Source organism: Alexandromys fortis, unplaced genomic scaffold (genome assembly GCF_014885135.2).
Source record: "Alexandromys fortis isolate MF-2015 unplaced genomic scaffold, M_Fortis_MF-2015_v1.1 scaffold_39, whole genome shotgun sequence".
Taxonomy (NCBI): domain Eukaryota; kingdom Metazoa; phylum Chordata; class Mammalia; order Rodentia; family Cricetidae; genus Alexandromys; species Alexandromys fortis.
Genome location: NW_026067918.1, coordinates 7,555,905 through 7,573,788, shown reverse-complemented (window position 1 = coordinate 7,573,788; position 17,884 = coordinate 7,555,905). Strand labels below are relative to the sequence as shown.

The window sequence follows — 17,884 nt, the reverse complement described above, 5'->3', positions numbered from 1 at the left end:
TCTCTCTCTCTCTCTCTCTCTCTCTCTCTCTCTCTTATTCTTTTGAGGCAGGGTCTCTCACTAAACTTAGAGTTCTTGTTTTTTAGATCGGCTGGCCCCAGTCATCCTCCTGTCTCCGTTTCCCCACAGCACTGGAGTTAAAGGATAGTAGGTGCTTTTAGCCACAAAGCCACCTCCCCAGTCCCAGTAAGGATTCTGTTGTAAGGATTTTGGATATTTATTTATGTGAAGAATGAAGAAGGCCCAGCGTGGACACAGCATGGCTCTGATCGTGCAGAAGCCTTCTCTGGCACCACAGGGACACTGTCTAGCCTGGATGTCACTGTGAACTCAGAACAGGTGCCAGACTTCACTCAGAAAGCCACCTGGTGGTCAGTGATGCAAGTCCCCCACCTCCCGTCTGTGAACTCCAGGAGCTGTCTCTCTGTGCAGGGTGCCTCCTCCCTCCCACCAAGCCTGGAAACTTGTCTGGCACCATTTGGGGTAAAGTTCTGTCTCCAAACAAACAAACAAACAAACAAACAAAACAACCAATCAATCAGGAACCGGAGATGTGACCAACAGCATTTGCTGCCAAACCTGCCAGCCTGAGCTTGGTGCCCAGGACCAGCAGTGCAAGGGGAGAACCAGCTCCTGCTGGGTTGTCTCTGAGCCCTAATTCCACAGGTACATTACACATAACATACGTGCACCAGATCATGGGTGCACATGCAAGCACAGACACACAGACACACACACACTCACACAGAAAGTTAAAGTGAACTTGTAAAAATAAAATTAAAAACAAAATAAGAAAAGGGCCAGGAAAGCAGCTCAGTTGGTAGGGAGCTTGTCTGGCAGGCGTGGAACCCCAGTTCCAACCTAGCACAGTGGGCGTGTGGTGCATTCCTGCAATTCTGCAGTCAGGAGGGGAGGCAGAGCGGAAGTTTCAGGTTACCCCCAAATACTTAGCTTGAGGCCAGCCTGGACTAAATGAGACCCTGCTTTAAAAAAAGGGAAAGGAAAGGAGAGGAGAGGGGAGGGGGAGGGGAGGGAGAAGGGAGGGAGGGAGGGAGGGAGGGAGGAAGGAAGGAAGGCAGGCAGGCAGACAATTGCTGTATGACCCTTCTCCTTCCATGTCCCCAGAGTAGGCCAGGCCATCGAGGTAGAAAGAGTGATGAGGTCTCAGGGAGAAGGAAGTGGGGAGCTGTTGTTCTCACAGGCATGGGGTTTCAGTTTTGTTTTATGTTTGTTCTGGCAGGAGAGTTATTAGTTATTGGGGAAGAAATAAGCTTCATTGAACATTTGAAAAATCAGTTAGAATGAGTGCTAGGCAAAGAAGCTTGATGGGATTTTCCCCCTTTCCTTCCTTCTTTCCTTCCTTCCTTCCTTCCTTCTTTCCTTCCTTCCTTCCTTCCTTCCTTCCTTCCTTCCTTCCTTCCTTTCTCTTTCTTTTTCTTTTTTCTTTTGGAATAGGGCCTCACTATACAGCCCTAGCTGTCCCAGAACTTGTTGTGTAGACCAGACTAGCCTTGAACTCCCAGGAATCCCAGCCTGCCTGTGCTGGGATTAAGGCATAAACCACCAAGCCCAACTTCACCAGAAATTAAAAAAAAAAAAAATACCAACTCCTTTGAGGAAGAGCCATGTTAAAGGTGAGTCAGCAGAACCCACACAGCTACAAGGAAGTACAATCGTATTTATCAGTAACATAGGAGGCAGGAGGCAGGGCTCCTGCCCACCCAGGCTCTGTCTGTTCTGTCCCAACGGTAAATAAAATGTCACATCTTGATAAAGAGCTTCAGCTTTGAGAGACGGGGAAATTCCGGAGTCTGTGGTGGGGATGACTGTATGACACTGGGTGGGGCACACTGGATTGGCCTTTCAAGGTGGTTAAACCAGACCACACCTGGTGGGGCGCACCTGTAACCGGGCAGGGGTATGACAAGTTCAAGGTCATGGGTCTGGGAGCCGGCTCAATGCCCTGTCAAACTGGACACCTTGAGTTCATCCCCTCCCACCGTAAAGGGGAGAACTGATTCCCACAGGTTGTCCTCAGGCATTCACAAGAACGGCCCCCACCAAAAATAAATACTTAAAATGTAATATCTCACTCTCTTCTTTAAGTTCAAGGCTGTTTTTGGCAAAATAGTAGATACAAGTCAAGCCTGGAATACAAGGGACTTGTCCAAAATAACTAGTTAAGAGGGGCTGGGGTGATGGCTCAGCAGTTAAGAGCCCTTGTTGCTCTTGCAAAGGACCCAGGTTCGACTCCTGCCATGGACACGGTGGCTCACAAACATCTATGACACTAGTCTCGGGGTGCCCTCTTCAGGTATGGGGATTGTATGTGGCACACACAAATGCAGGCAGAAAACTCACACACAAAAATAAATCTTTAAAATAAAGGAAGAATAATAGTTAAGAGGAGGAGCTGGCAATGGTGGCACCTGCTTTTAATCCCTGCACTCAGGAGGCAGAAGTAGGTGAATCTCTGAGTTCAAGGCCAGCCAGGGCTACACAGAGAAACCCTGTCTCGAAAGAGTCGGGGGTGTAGGGGGCGAGAGTGTAGGTGGTAATTTTATGAGTTTTTACAAAGAATTTTAAAACATGCATAGCATAGAAGATGGCTTAGTGTTAAAATGTTGAGCCCAGGTTCAGTATTCAGGAGAGTCAGAGAGAGAGAAAGAGAGAGAGAGAGAGAGAGAGAGAGAGAGAGAGAGAGAGAGAGAGAGAGAGAGAGAGAGAGAGAGAGAGAGAGAGAGAGAGAGAGAGAGAACAAACTAAGCTACTAAGTTGGGCATCGGATAAAAAGACCAATTTGGGGGGTTCTGAGAAGCAAGTTATTAAGCCAGCTACAGGATACCTGTAAGTGGCCAGGGACAAGCCGCCCAGCCTGTTTGCCTCAGACGTCACATTGGGGTGGAGATAGGATCAGAGCTGGGGGGCTCAGGTTCCAGCTTTACAGTGTGCCAGGTCACCCGGTTTACTGTCACCAAGAGTCCTCTTGACCATGGGGAAGTGGGGATAAAATCAAAATCTCAAAGGAGCATGGTGGCTGCCCATGTCTGGCAAAGGCTGCATACTCAGGGATGAGCACAGAGAAGAGGGGACATTGCACATAGCATGTGGCCTAGAAATCCCAGCTTTGGGACACAGTGTCTTACTGAACCCTTCCAGACAGGCTCTGAGTTCAGGGGCTCCTCCTATGCCATGGTGCAGGGCAGTAGGTTTGCCTTCTGCCTTATCACCCCAAGCCTTGAACCCTGGCCAGTGTCTGAGGATCCCCGGGGCAGGTGTGAGGTCAGAGCCACCCAAGGTCCTAGGAGTGATGTGACAGGAGCCTAAGCAAACAGTGACACCCCCAAGGCACGGGTTGGGGGACAAACTTGAACCTCAGCAAGATGTAGAGGAAGGACCGGTCCAAGCCAGCAACCACCTGGAAACGTGGGTTTCCTGCCTTATTTATTGAGTGTTCATTCTCACGACTGCTCTGTTAAACTTTAAGCTTTGTGCTTTTATTTTATTGGTTTTGGGTTTTGTATGTTTGAGACATGGTCTTATTATGTACTTCTGGCTGACCTAGAACTCTCAAATTTTCAATGATTCTTCTGCTTCTGGCTTCAACTTTGAGTTTTTATTTTATTTTTTTTTAGTATTATTATTTAGTATTATTTTTTCTCTGTGTAGCCGTGACTGTCCTGGAACTCGCTCTGTAGATCAGGCTGGCTCGAACTCACAGAGGTCCACCTGCCTCTGCCTCCTCGGTGCTGAGATAAAAGGTGTGCACCACCACCACCTAGTGAGTTTTTATACTTTTTATTTTTTATGATTTATTTGACTTTATTTTATGTGCAATGGTGTGAAAGTGTCAGTTTGCCCTGGAACTGGATTTACAGACAGCTGTGAGCTGCCATGTGCGTGCTGGGAATTGAACCCTGGTCCTCTGGAAGATCAGTCAGTGATCTTAACTGCTGAGCCATCTCTCCAGCACCTGGCTAGTTTTTAAATTTGTATTTATCATTATCAAGATGTATGTGTGGGGGGAACATGTGTGTACCCGCACACCATGGCATCCTATGTATACAAAGAGGTCAGAGGACAACATCCAGGAGTCGGTTTCCTTCCGTAGCGGGATCCAGGAATTGAACTCGGGCCCTCAGGTTTGTGTATTAAATGCCTTTACCCATTGAACCCTCTTCACCAGCCTCTTGTTTCTGCTTTGTTGTTGTTTTGCCTTTTTTAAAAAACAGGACCTCAAATTTGCTATGCATGACCTTGAACTCCTGATCTTTCTGCCTCCAGCTCACAAGTGCTGGGATTACAGGCATGTTCCACCGTTCCCTGCTTCTGGGGTTTCTTGTCACTTGAGAATTGCCAACACTGTCTGTGCTCTGGTTCCTCAGGCTCCTCTGCTACTCCTTCCTTCCCTAACACTTCTTTCTTCCCCTGTAGAAGGGAAGCGACCAGCCTAGGGCCTCAAATGTCGTCGAAGCAGTGTGTATACTGGTCCTGGCCAGCGACCTTCCCCTGAAACTGTGCCTTTCTGGTTTTAAAGCTTGCCTCTGCTCAGAAAGGCCAGCCTCAAACCAGTGAGAGTGGCGGCCTTCATGGTGGTGCTCTGCTGCCCCCTGCTGGACCATTTCGGTAAAGTCTCCACATGGAGCAAGGCTGACTCCGGAAGGGGCCTCCTCCCTAATCTCCTACACCAGCCCGGTCAGCCTACAGTCCCACAAGTGAGGATGAGGAAGAGAGAGCAAGAAACACCCACCAAAGTAGACTCGAACTCCAAGGAGATGGCTCCCAGGGCGTTCTCCAGCTGTTCCTTCCTGGAGATGTCCATGATGACCACCTCGGTGGGCTCGCTCATCTTGCGGATGTCCCACCACATGACCTGGCACGGGAAGGCGACTGAGATCTCAAGGACCCTGACTTGTGCCTCCCAAACCATCCAGGGCCTCAAAGGATGTGGGGCCAATGAGGACAGACATATTTGTCAAGACACACAAAAGCAAACTCTATACAATTCAGATGCCGGTACAAGACCCCTCCCTGCCCCCTCCCCCATATAGCAATATCTAGCAAGATGAAAATGGGACCCAGGCATGGTGATATGTGCCTGTAATCCCAACATCCAGGAGGTGGAGGCAGTAAGCTCAGCAGTTTGCGGCCAACCTGGGCTACATGGGACCCAATCTCAAAACAAAACAAAAACAACCAAAGCAGGGCTAGAGAGATGGCTTAGAGGTTAAGAGCACTGGTTGCTCTCCCAGAGGGCCTGAGTTCAGTTCCCAGCAACCACATGGTAGCTCGCAATCATCTGTAATGAAATCTGGTGACCTCTTCTGATCTGCAGGTATACATGTAGGCAGAACACTATATACATTAAAAAAAAAATCACCACCAACAACAACTAAAACAGGCTAGCATTATCACTGCCAGCAATATATACTATAGATTTGCCTGTGTACGTGTACAAAGATGTGGGCACAAACACATACTTCTCACTATTCCTTTTTTGACGCTAACAAGATGTAAAATCTTAAACAAATCACAATAAACCTACACTAAGCAGTCGCCGGGCACAGAATCATGCTTCATAAAATCTGAAGGGGCTGCTGAGGAGGCTCAGGGAACACAGCAGGGTGCAGACAGGTGTAAAGATGGGGGAGGAGGGCCGGGCAGTGGTGCTGGTGCACACCTTTAATCCCAGCGCTCGGGAGGCGGAGGCAGGTGGATCTCTTGAGTTCAAGACCAGCCTGGTCTACAGAGTGAGTTTCAGGACAGCCAGGGCCACATAGAGAAACCCTACCTCAAAAAAAAAAAAAAAAAAAAAAAAAAAAAAAAAAAAAAAAAAAAAAAAAAAAAAAAAAAAAAAAAAAAAAGAAAGAAAGAAAGAAAGAAAAGATGGGGGAGGAAGAACAGAGAGAGATGGGTGTTTGCTTGACTACACAGAGAGCATCTCTCAGGGCAGACACAGAAAGCTGACACAGGGAAGGAGGGGCTGGGAGGCTGTGGTTAGAGGAGGCATCTCAGAGACTGCCCTTGCCTCTTTGGAATTGTTTACTATTCAGTGTTAAAGGGAGAGAATTTAGGGCCACGAGATGGCTCAGCAGGTAAAGGTGCTTGCTCCAAGCCGAAGACCTGAGTTTGATCTCTGGTACCCACACAGGCACCTTGACACACACTATTGCCCCAAACAAGTTGTCTGTCTTTCTTCCTCTTTCTTTCTTTCTCTTTCTTTCTTTCTTTCTTTCTTTCTTTCTTTCCTTTCTTCCTTCCTTCCTCTCCTTTCCTTCCTTTCTCCCCCCCCTTTCTTTTTTAAAAGGAGAAGGCAGGAGATGTAGCTCAGGTGTAGGACACCTCCCATGCACGAGGCCCTGGATTCCAGCCCCAGCGTTGCACAATCAAGCAACGATGGAAAGCAGAATGCAAGGCACTGTTCTCTGGATGCTTCTCTGGGCCCTCCTCTCCTCTCCAGGGTCCAGCCAGGTGGTACCTGCCCATCCGTGGATGCTGAGAAGCATTCAGTGCCTGTCTTTGACTGCAACCAGATGGTGCCATACACTGGGTCTCGGTGGCTGAACTCGATGGTGGACAGCTCTGCCACCAGGCTGCCTTTCCGGGTGTCCCAGCAGGCTGGCAGGGGAGAAGAGGAAGCTGTGAACTGAAGTTCCCAGAAAAGCAAACCGACCAAGCCTGCAGTGAGGCTTTTCTGTGGCCGAGGAGAGTTGAAACTTGAGTTTGAGGTCAGCCTGGTCTACATAGTGAGTTCTGGGACAGACAGGGCTACATAGTGAGATTTTTGTCTCAAAATAAACAAATAAGTCAGAAGAAAATGCCATCAGATAGCGTGTGAGGCCTGTAACAGGCTTCCTGGACTGTTATAATCCACCTGCCTGTTATTTTCACTGATATTTGGCCGTGGGAGGTGGGTGCTCATTTGTTTTGGTTTTGGTTCCTTGAGACAGGCTGGACTCACTCTATAGCGAAGGATGGCTTTGAACTACTGAGTCTCCTGTCTGTGCCTCAGGAGTGCTGGGCTTACAGACTTGTGCTGTTTGTCACCCGTGGCTCCGCCACTGCCTCTGAAAAAAGCAGTGGTTAGTGGTTTTCCGTTGAGCCTCTAAGAACTTCGGGAAGCCATTGTCACATTGTTACTTAGTATCTGGTGTAACCTGTCCATGTTTCCAGACCACTGTCATTCATGTTTAACTCTAGAACTAATTGTCTCTCATTTCCTTTTGAGACAAGAGCTGTGTTTGGGGGTTGGTAGTGTGTGTGCGTGTGTGTGTGTGTGTGTGTGTGTGTGTGTGTGTGTGTGTGTGAGAGAGAGAGAGAGAGAGAGAGAGAGAGAGAGAGAGAGAGAGAGAGAGGATTCCTTCCCCAGTAAGGAACTGAACTGGAGGAACATTGTTTCTCTGAGTTTGAAATTTGAGAATCAGGGCTACATTCAAACATTCAAACCAGCCTACGCTCTTTACCAGTCCCACACAATCTATGCAGAGACTCCTGGAGTTCAGGCTTCATTCATTCCATTGTGCCCCAGCCATGTTCTGAGACCTTTCTACGCCCTGGTGAAGCTCCCGGGTGTGGACCAGGTTTGGTACTGGGAGAGACAGGGGCGGGGATGGGAGGTACAGAAGGTGGGCTGGTCAGGGAAGATCAGCAGGGGAAGGTGGCGGAGAGCTAAGGTGGAGGGTAGGGCCAGTCAAACAAAGGGGGTGAGGAAAGGATCCAAGGCAGGGGAAACACAAGCAGAAGCCCCGAGGTCAGAATGTGAGCAGAGCACCCTGCTGCATGGACACCGTGCTGCAAGAAGCTCACGGAGGGGTGGCTGGAGAGATGGTTCTGTGGGTAGAGGGTCTTATCACAAAGCCTGAAGACCTGGGCTTGATTCCCCGAACCCACCTGGGAGCTCACAACTATCTGTGAATCCAGTTCCAGGGGATCCGTTACCTTTTAACTAGACAAACACATGGTCCACAAAATAAATAAATCTAAAGAGAATTAATAATGAATGGTGATAAACAAAGGGCTGATGGGACAGCTCCTCAGGGAGAGGAGCCCATTACAGCCTGAAAACCTGAGTTTAACCCCTGAGATCCGCACGGGAGTAAAGAACCACCTCCGTCCAATTGTCCTCTGATCTCTACAGGCATGCATGATATACATGAATCCCTCTTAATTGGATTTCTATTGCTGTGAAGAGACACTATGACCATGGCAACTCTTATAAAGAAAACAATGAACTGGGGTGGCCTATTTATAGCTCAGAGGTTCAGTCCCTTATTATCATGGTGGGGAGCATGGCAGCATGCAGGCAGACATGGGGCTGGAGCTGAGCCTGCTGCATCTTGCAGGCAACAGGAAGTCAACTGAAACTGGGCAGTATTCTAAGCATAAGAAACCTCAGTCTTCCAGACAGTGACACGCTTCCCCCAACAAGGTCACACCTACTCCAACAAGGCCACACCTCCTAATGGTGCCACTCCCCGAGATTATGGGGGCCAATGATATCCAAACTACCACACCCTCCAACATAACACATTTTTAAAATGTAAATTAAAAGTTAAAAAAGAGGTTTGGAGACATGGCTCATCGGTTAAGAATGTTTGCTGCTCTTACAGAGGACCAGAGTTCTGTTCCCAGCTTCCACATCAGATGGCTCATGACTCCCTGTAACTCCTGGTGCAGAGGATTTGGTGCTTCTGATCTCCTGCAGGTGCCTGCATGCAGGTGTGCATACCCACACAGAGACACACACATGGACCTCCTGCAGGTGCCTGCACGCAGGTGTGCGTACCCACACAGAGACAAACACACATGGACCTCCTGCAGGTGTCTGCATGTGGGTGTGCGTACCCACACAGAGACACACACATATGGACCTTCTGCAGGTGCAGACAAACACACATGGACCTCCTGCAGGTGCCTGCACACAGGTATGCGTAACCACAAAGAGACACACACATGGACCTCCTGCAGGTGCCTGCACACAGGTATGCGTAACCACACAGAGACACACACATGGACCTCCTGCAGGTGCCTGCACACAGGTATGCGTACCCACACAAAGACACACACACATGGACATTTTAATAATAAGAACGACAGGGCTGGAAGATGGCCCAGTGGTTAGGAACATTTGTTGCTCAAGCAGAGATGGGTCTTGGTGCCTAGAACCCACAATGGACAACTCACAATTCCTGTATCCAGCTCCAGGGGATCTGACGCCCTCTTCTGGCCTCCTCTGACATCCCTTCCAACATACACACACAACCCAAAAAACAAACAAACAAACTCCTAAAATAAGTTTTTAAAAAGAAAAGAAACAGGGCTGGAGAGATGGCTCAGAGATTAAGAGCACTGGCTGCTCTTCCAGTGGACCTGGGTTCAATTCCCAGCGCCCGCACAGCAGGTAACAGCTGTCTGAACTCCAGTTCCAGAAGATCTAACACCCTCACAAAGACATACACACAGGCAAAACACCAATGCACATACAATTAAAAAGAAAGAAAACTCACGGGCACGCTCAGGTTTCTACTGTGAATCCCCCCCACACACACACACACCCACAAACCGCCTTTGTGCTTTGCCAGCAAAGGGATATAGCCTGCCTGCTTCCTGCCCTGAAGTATCTGGCTTGCCCTCCCTTCCATATACTTACTCAAGAGCCATTTCTGGGAAAGATGATTTTGTAAACCAAGGCCCATACTTACTTGCCCGTCAGTTTTGACCTAGTAGCCCCCCAGGTCCAAGGCTTTTGTCCCTGGCCTGGCCTGGCCTGGCCCAGAAACGTTTCAAGACGAACTTGCTCTATAAAGCAGTGCTCCAGGATGTGTACTGTGATCCTGATGTCACAGCTGGAGTCTCCTTGCTATGGGAGCAGGACCCCGGGGCTGGGGCTGAGCTGATCTGAGCCAGTATGAAAGGCCACTGAAAGGGGTCATGAATAATGAGCGAGGAGGGTTGCTGAATAAGTCATGGCAGCAGCTTGGCTGCGGTGCTCATGGCTCAGACAATGGATAATATGGCAGGGAAACATATGGCTTTCTTTATGAAGCTACGGGGGAAGTTCTCACCCCGCTGGGTAACAGCTTTCCAGGTGGGGCTTGTTGGGAGAAAGAGCACAGAGCACCCAAACCCCTGTAGGAAATCCTTAAGTAAGCCTGATACATGTTCCAGATTGTTCATCTCGGTTCATCATTAGGACTTTAGGAAAATGAATCTCTCCCCCCCCCAATAAATAAATAGACATCCCCAGGTGTTTACATGGGACCTAGCTGGTGGAAGTGTGTGTTGTGGTGGGGGACAGCCTTATTTAATGCCCAAACCCTCTGCTTCCTGGTGGGCCCACCATGAGAAGCCCCTTTTGCAAGCTCCTCCCCCACCAGGGACCAGCTCACTCCAGCTGCCATGTTCCCCCCACCCTACCCCACCCCCGCATGATGGACTGCTCCCTCAGGAATGTTTCTGCCCTTCTCTCCCCTGGTCTCTCTCTTCTCTGGGATGCTGTATCACAGCAATAGGAACTGTAGCAAACACAGGAGGCGACGCTCCCGACGGCATGCGCAAACCCAGCGTCACCCACACTCATTCCACGTAATTTTCCAGACCCCTCTCCCTAGACGGGACTGACTCCACGATGGCCCTCACATTCCTCCATGACCCACCCTGAACCTTGAGTTTATTTGAGCTTTAAAACAACAACAACAAAAACTAGATTTGCTGGGGCAATGATGGCTCACTCCTTTAGTCCCAGCAACCGGGAGGCAGAGGTAGGTGAATCTCTGAGTTCCAGGCCAGCCTGGTCTACAAAGCAAGTTCCAGGACAACCAGTGCTACACAGAGAAACCTTGTCTTGAAAAACCAAAAACCAACCAACCAAGCAAAACCCCTACACTTATTTATTTATTTATTATGCATGTATACGTGTGTGGGTGCGTATGTGTCGTAGCACACATGTGAAGGTCAAAGGACAACTGGTCTCCGTCCACCATGTGGGCGGCACAGGTCAGCCCAGGTCATCAGGCTTAGGGGCAGGCACCCTGACCAATGGAGCCAACGGTTGCGGGATATTTGATCACACTGGGAGCCCCGAGATTGCATTATTTACTGGAAAAACCTGTTTGGAGTTGTGGTGTGGCTTGACCCTAGTACACACCCTTAGTCTAAGAGCTTTCTGCTTGAATATTGTAAACAGGATTAAATAAAGCCAGCCGTAGGTCAAGAGGCGAAGCAAGCAACCACTCAACCAGTTGACAGGAAGTGAACATGGGATTATTAAGAAAAAACCATAGAGAGTAAGAGGGAGTCAAGAGGATAGAGAGGCACACAGGAAGTAAAAAGTGGACAGTCTGAGAAGTCTGGTTGGAGAAGGCGGGAGGCTTCCTCTGAGAAGGATGCTTTTTCCTCTCTGAATTAGCAGGCGTTCACCCCAGCATTTGGCTCCCTAGTCTTTATTGGTAAAATCAAATAATCGAGATTTTGTTAAAGGCAACAGTCTCCCTGACCTGCATTATAATTTCTCAAAGCTTCTTACTGCCTACTAGTTAGTGTTAGACTTACCTGAATGAGTATGACCGGCGGCTAGACCAAAGTGTCAGCAAACCTTGACTCCCAGGGGACTGCAGTGTTAGCTTCCACAAATGGTCCATCTGCTAAGTCCAGGCTGAGCCCTGGTGGCCTGTGGGTTAGCGACATCCTGCCTAGCTGCTGGTGGGGGCAGGGAGGGTCTCCTTACCTATCTGCCCATTGTAGCAACCCCCTAGGAGCACGTGAGAATCCTTGGGGTTGTACTCCAGGGTGACGAGAGGAGAAGATGGTTTCAGGGCAATTTCAGGTCTATTGGGGTTTTCTAAAATAAATAGGGAGAAAAAAAATCCATTAGGCCAACACAGAGAAAGGGCAGGGCCGACCAGTTCAGCCGATGGGCTCTTTTGCCTGAATCTTGGCTAATGCCTTTATTTGGGGGGGAGAGAATCAGGATTGGGGTGTATGTTCGTATATTAAATTCCAGCTCTAATTCATTCCCCAGGTTTGGTATGAAATGAAATTTTTATCCTAAGGCGGAAGGAGTGGAGGACGTTTGAGTGAGTGAAATCCTGAGTGCATGTGTGTGCATGTGTGTGTGTGTGTGCACATGTGTGTGCTGTTGACACAGGCATATTCATGCCAAGAACCCCAGGGAGGAAGACTCCACCCCCATCCCATGTGGTGGGGAGGGGGGAGGCCCAGAGGGAAATGGTACCACCTCCCTCGGCTGACTTAGAATGAGTGTGGACAGAGTGTGCAGAGAATTATCTACCATAGCTTTCTCCTCACCAGATGGATACTTACAAACCAAAGAGCTCGTTTACGGAGATGGCTCCTACCGAGATTCCCTAAGCCTGCCTCCTTGGTTTGGCTGCGTACAATGACCCTACCTCTTTGTTTATCTGTCCGTGCTAACCCCGTACCCTTGTTCAGCTGTATGTAATAGCCCCACGTTTCTGTTCAACTCTATACCGCAAAGACCGTGCTTCCTCAATACTGCGACTTCTGCAGCCGAGAGTCCAGACCGCCCGCCACAGCTTTCCAGTGTGTTTGTCTGTGTTTGTCTTTTCTTTGTTCCTTTGCTGCTTCAGCCAGCTCCAAGTCCCTGGGCCCATGGACTAATGGCACTGAGGTTTTATATAAAGTCTACTCTTGGGGCCGGTGAGATGGCTCAGTGGGTAAAGGTACTTGCTGCCCAAGCCTGATGTGACCCGAGTTCAGTCCTCGGAGACCAGAAAAAGGAGGAGGAAGAGAAATGACTGCACAAAGTGGTTGTCTGACGTCCACGTGTGCACCATGACACATGCATCCTCCCCACAAACAATATCTACTCTTTTCGAAAAATCTACTCTGTCAATTTCCTCCACCCAGGTTAGAGGACCAGGATTGAAACTCCATGGAGTCACCTGGGTGAGGGCAGCGGTCAAAATTCGATGAGCTGCCTAAAGGAGCGGGTGCCAGTTCTGAGTTGTGCCTACACATTTGCTGACTGTAGAGAATGGTCTGTCACCATCTGCCATGAATAAAAGGCAAGTGTCAGGAAAGGCGGGATAGTTTCCCTCCGCTTGGGCCCCTGATTGGTCAAGTAGTAATCCTTTTGCTATGGGGATCCCATGGATCTGGGATCCCATGGATCTGGGTCTTAATGCCACAGATTAACAATCTCACAAGGCTGTGCAATCCATGCCCGGTGCGGAAGGCAAATGGAGAGTGGACCGGAACTTTCTGGGTGTGGTTTGGGTCTGTGGAGATGTGCCTGTCTGCTCTCACACGGAGAAGAGACAAGAGCCCTCCTCCTGCCCCTGGTGCCCCCTGACAGTGTGTCTTGGACCCCCTTTGTTGGGGAATATTATTTTAAGCTGTGTTGCTTTTATTTATGCTGCATTTGTTTAACTCTGCGAAGTTGTGTTGCTTTGCCTGTCTCAAACACCTGATGATCCTAAATAAAGAGCCGAATGGCCAATAGCGAGGGAGTAGCAAGGACAGGCAGGCTGGCAGGCAGACAGAATAAATAGGAAGAGAAGGAAGAGGAAGGAGCAAAAGAACAAGGAGAGGAGGACACTGGGGGCCACCCAGCTACACAGCAAGCCATAAGGTAGTCAGGATCATTTAAGAAACGCTGGCAAGAAACAAGCCAAGCTAAGGCTGGCTGGGCATTCATAGCTAAGAATAAGCCCCTGGGTGTGGTTTATTTGGGAGCTGGGTTGTGGGCCCCTCAAAAAGCCAAAAGAATAAAACATCGGACAACACCCCTTGTTTTTACTCTCGGCTCCCCAAGTTTTGCTGGCCTCTGACCTGGCCCCTCAGTCCTCCCTGGCCAGTAGAACCACCTCTTTCTCACCCAGGTCCCAGACGTAGGAGTCGTAGCTCATGCCCATGGGGGCCCGCTGGAAGTTCAAGCAGGAATAAGCCACCGCCAGCTTCTTGTTGCCATCAGGGTGCCAGGAGAGGTGTGTGGCTGTCCGCTTGATCTCCTGAGGGTCCCTGGAGGGAGAGCAGGCAAGGCAGAGGATTGGAGGGTAGCCCCCCCCCCAAATCTGTGTTTATCAGATTCTTTTCAAAATAATCCAAGCAGATCTAAGCAAAGACATTCTCTTTGGAAATGATGTTACCAGGTTAAAGCTGGACGACGGGTGGCTCCTGCCTGTAATCCACAGCTCTAGAGGCCAGTTTAGGCTACAGAGTAGATAGGCCTGTCTCAGACAGACAGACAGACAGACAGACAGACAGATAGATTAGACGAAGATGAAACCTACAGAAACCCCAAAGGTGACAAGACTCCCTTAAATGGAAAGTCAATCCCAATGGCTCCACCTAGAGGAAACAGCCAGGAATGCAAATGAGTGAGATTCAGGCTAATAATATTTCTATTTTTCAAGGCAAGATCTCATGTATCCCAGGCTAGCCTTGAACTGAGGAGAACATTGAATTTCTAGTCCTCCCCCAAGTTCTGAGAGTACAGGCATGCACCAGTGCACCCAGTTTATAAGGTACCGGGGATCGAACCCAGGGCTTTGTACGTACATGCTAGGGCACACCAACACAGGCAGTGTCCTCAGCAAGACAGTGACTGTGTAGTCCCGGCTGATCTGATACTCCTATGTGTCACCACAATGAGCTGTAGTCTAACACGCTTCTTTTCTTTTTTCTTTTTAAAGACAGGGTCTCACTGGATAACCCTGCTTGGCCTAAAAGTCCTATGTAAATCAAGTCAAAGATCCTCCTGTCTCTGCCTCCCAAATGCTGGTCTTAAAGGCGTGTGCTACCATGCTGGCTTAGTTTAACACTTTTATCTAATGAAAGCTTTGACTGGGAGCCTGATTCCATGATTGTCAGCATAAAAGGGGTGGGGAATCCAGCCACTTCACTACTTGGTCTTCGCCCAAATGAGTTCAAAACTCCTGTCCAGCTAGGCATGATGGCATACACCTACAACCCTGACCCCAGTCCTAACAAAACAAAAGGGGGATCTGGGGACATAGTTCACTCGACAGTCTCTGCCTACATGCATGAAGCCATGCGTTTGATCCCCACACAAAACATGGGCTATAATCCCAGCACTTTGGAGACAGACAGAGGGATCAGGAATTCAGGAATAGTGTTGGCTACATAGTGAGTCTAGAGTAGCCTGAGATACAGGACACCCTGTCACAGAAATAAAGAAAAGGAAATAAAAAAGGAAAGGATGGAAGGAGAAGCGGGGAGGGAAAAAAAAGATTTAAAGAAACAAGACCGCTGGCGAGAGGAAGAAGGCAGGCTAGCTGGGCCACAGAGTGTACGGCATTGTGCGGAGTGTGGACGTCGGTGGTGATGGAGAGATCAGTGGGTACCAGGAGCTGGAGAGCAGGAGGATGAATAGGGAAAGCAGTAAGGACTTTTGTAATGAGAACCTGCTCTGCATTGGAGCTTGGTCCAAATCCAGACTGTGAGGCCCAAGAGTGCCCCCTAATGGTCGATTGGTTAGCTGGCTCTTTTTTTTTTTTTTTTTTTTTTTTAGACAAAGTCCTATGCATCTAAGTATCAGAGCCTGAGGATGGCCTTGAACTCCTGATCTTCCTGTGACTGGCCTAGAATTCTCAATCCTCCTCTCTCAGCCTATTGAGTGCTAGGACTACAGGAGTGTGATGCATCACACCGGCTTGAGAGAAATTCCGGGTTTGCTGTGCAATTCGTGTGGGAGTGACGTGAGAGCTCTTTGCCCTCCTGCTCAGTTTTGATGAGAGCCTAAAACCGTGTGAAAAGCTAAAGCCAATTACTTTTCTAGAGATTTGTTTATTTCATGTGTTACCAGTGTTTCGCCTGCATGGATAGACGTGCCTCACACTCATGCCTGGTGCCTGTGTGGGCCAGAGAGGGTATCAGATTCCTGTAGAGAGCCTGAGTTTGGTTCTCAGCATCCCTCATTGGGCAGGCCACCTGTCAATCCAGCTCTAGGGGACCCGGCACCCCTCCCTCTGGAGCTACCTGAAGACGTTGATGGTCTTGGCTGAAGGGGCCTCTTCAGTCACCTCCACAGCCTCCTCGTCATCAAAATACTCCTCGTAGATGTCAATGGCATTGTTCTGCTTGATGCAATGCTCCATAATCTGTGGAGAGCCCAGAGTTCTCAGCTATGAGAGGAGCTCTGTCCTAGCCCAGCCCTGCAGGGCTATCCTGCAGCCCGAGATGGACAAATGTGCAGTGGTTCTTGTTTCATGGGGGAGGCATCGCCTCCAAAGAGTTACAACTGGTTCTTGGGGACACAGGCATACAAGCACGGCCCACGGAGCACTTATGTCAAGGACAGACCACCCTAGAGGCCCTCCCTGTCATTTCTGATGTTCAGCAAGGTCTTAGCCCAAGCTCAAGATCCTTCCTGGGAACTTCTTTGATTCCTTCAGCAGGAAATCCCCTCCTTATGCAGCAAATTGGCAAATCCCTGTCTCTGACAGAATTCCTTTTGAGAGTATCTGGTAAAGTCTGTGTGTCTGTGAATTACAAACTCTTTGGGGGGCAGGAGGCATGTGAGATTCTGCCGTGTCTGACTGAGACTTAAAATTAGTCGGTGCATAAATGAGCATTACTCACTGATTGATATAGGCTCTTTTGGGGTACCCTTTACCCAAGGGGCTCTTTGCATTTTATTTATTTATTACTATTATGGTGTGTGCCTGTGTTTGGGGGAGATGCGCTCACCATTGCACATGTGTGGGGGGCAGAGGATACCTTACAGGGGTGAGTTCTCTCCAGCTATCACGTGAGTTCTAGGGCTCCGACTCAAGTGGTCAGCCTTGGTGACAAGGGCCTTTACCCACTGAACCATCTTGCCAGCCCTCTTCCAGCATTTTAGACTCTCTAAAACCTGCGTGGCTATAGGCCTTTAGAGCCAGCAGTGAGGGTCCCCATTTCCTGGCTGGGAGCTATGGGAGCCTACAGGGGGCTATGCACAGCCTAGGCACAGTCCGAGGAAGGGGAGCTGGTGTCGGACAGCTGGAGCTGGGGGGAGACTGACCGATCCCAGCTGCATGACGACATTGATGTAGTTCTCGTCTTTCTCCACTTTCTTCCGGAAGCGGATGGTCTGCTCCAGCTCCTGGGGGTTCACATCCTTGGGCCAGCCCCCCTCGATGTGATTAACCCCACAGCTCTCCATCTCAAACCTCTCCGTGTTGGCCTGAACAGAGAACCAGAGATGAGAAGATATTGCAGGTCTAAGCATTTCTGCAAACCCAGCTCCTGAGATAATGGCACCCTGAGGGAGTGCTGAGGAAGGGGTGCGGCGCACGCCTTTAATCCCAGCACTCGGGAGGCAGAGGCAGGTGGATCTCTGTGAGTTCGAGGCCAGCCTGGTCTACAAGAGCTAGTCCCAGGACAGGCTCCAAAGCTACAGAGAAACCCTGTCTCAAAACAAACAAACAAACAAACAAAGTGAGGCCCTATGTGGTCCAGCAGCACGATGCTGACAGCTTTGGGGGGCAATGGTGGTCATGGAAAACCCAGTTCCATCTTTATCTTTTATTTGTTGTTGTTCTTTTCGAGTCGGGGCTTCTCTGTAGCTTTGAAACTGGTCCTGGAACTTGCTCTGTAGACCAGGCTGGCTTCAAACTCACAGAGATCCACCTGTCTCTGCCTCCCAAGTGCTGAGATTAGAGCGTGTGCCACCACTGCATCCATCTTTCTCTGGAACAGGTCCAGGAGCCCAGCCAACCATGCTGGGTCCTGGGAGCTATCGTATTAGCAATGATCAATCCCCAATCCTTTAGCATCACAAAGACTGCTAATCAACCACAAGTCAGAGCGTGGGCTTGCTGAGTGCATTCTAGGGAGCAGGCAGGACAGTTTTCTCAGATAAAGTTGCCTTCTTGACTCCCCCACACTCCTCCCAGCC

General features: G+C 49.4%; 1 protein-coding gene across 2 annotated transcripts in view; it reads right to left on the bottom strand.

The window, feature by feature from the left end:
* Dnai2 (dynein axonemal intermediate chain 2) overlaps positions 1-17,884 on the bottom strand; it is a 37,007-nt gene that overhangs the window by 11,106 nt on the left and 8,017 nt on the right. For both annotated transcript variants that reach the window (XM_050140521.1, XM_050140522.1), the window contains exons 3-8: positions 17,009-17,170; positions 15,982-16,103; positions 13,859-14,001; positions 11,726-11,839; positions 6,479-6,618; positions 4,751-4,873 (exon numbers count right to left, since the gene is read on the bottom strand). In XM_050140521.1, coding sequence (XP_049996478.1) covers positions 4,751-4,873; positions 6,479-6,618; positions 11,726-11,839; positions 13,859-14,001; positions 15,982-16,103; positions 17,009-17,170 — 804 coding nt within the window. The remainder of the gene's footprint in view (positions 1-4,750; positions 4,874-6,478; positions 6,619-11,725; positions 11,840-13,858; positions 14,002-15,981; positions 16,104-17,008; positions 17,171-17,884) is intronic.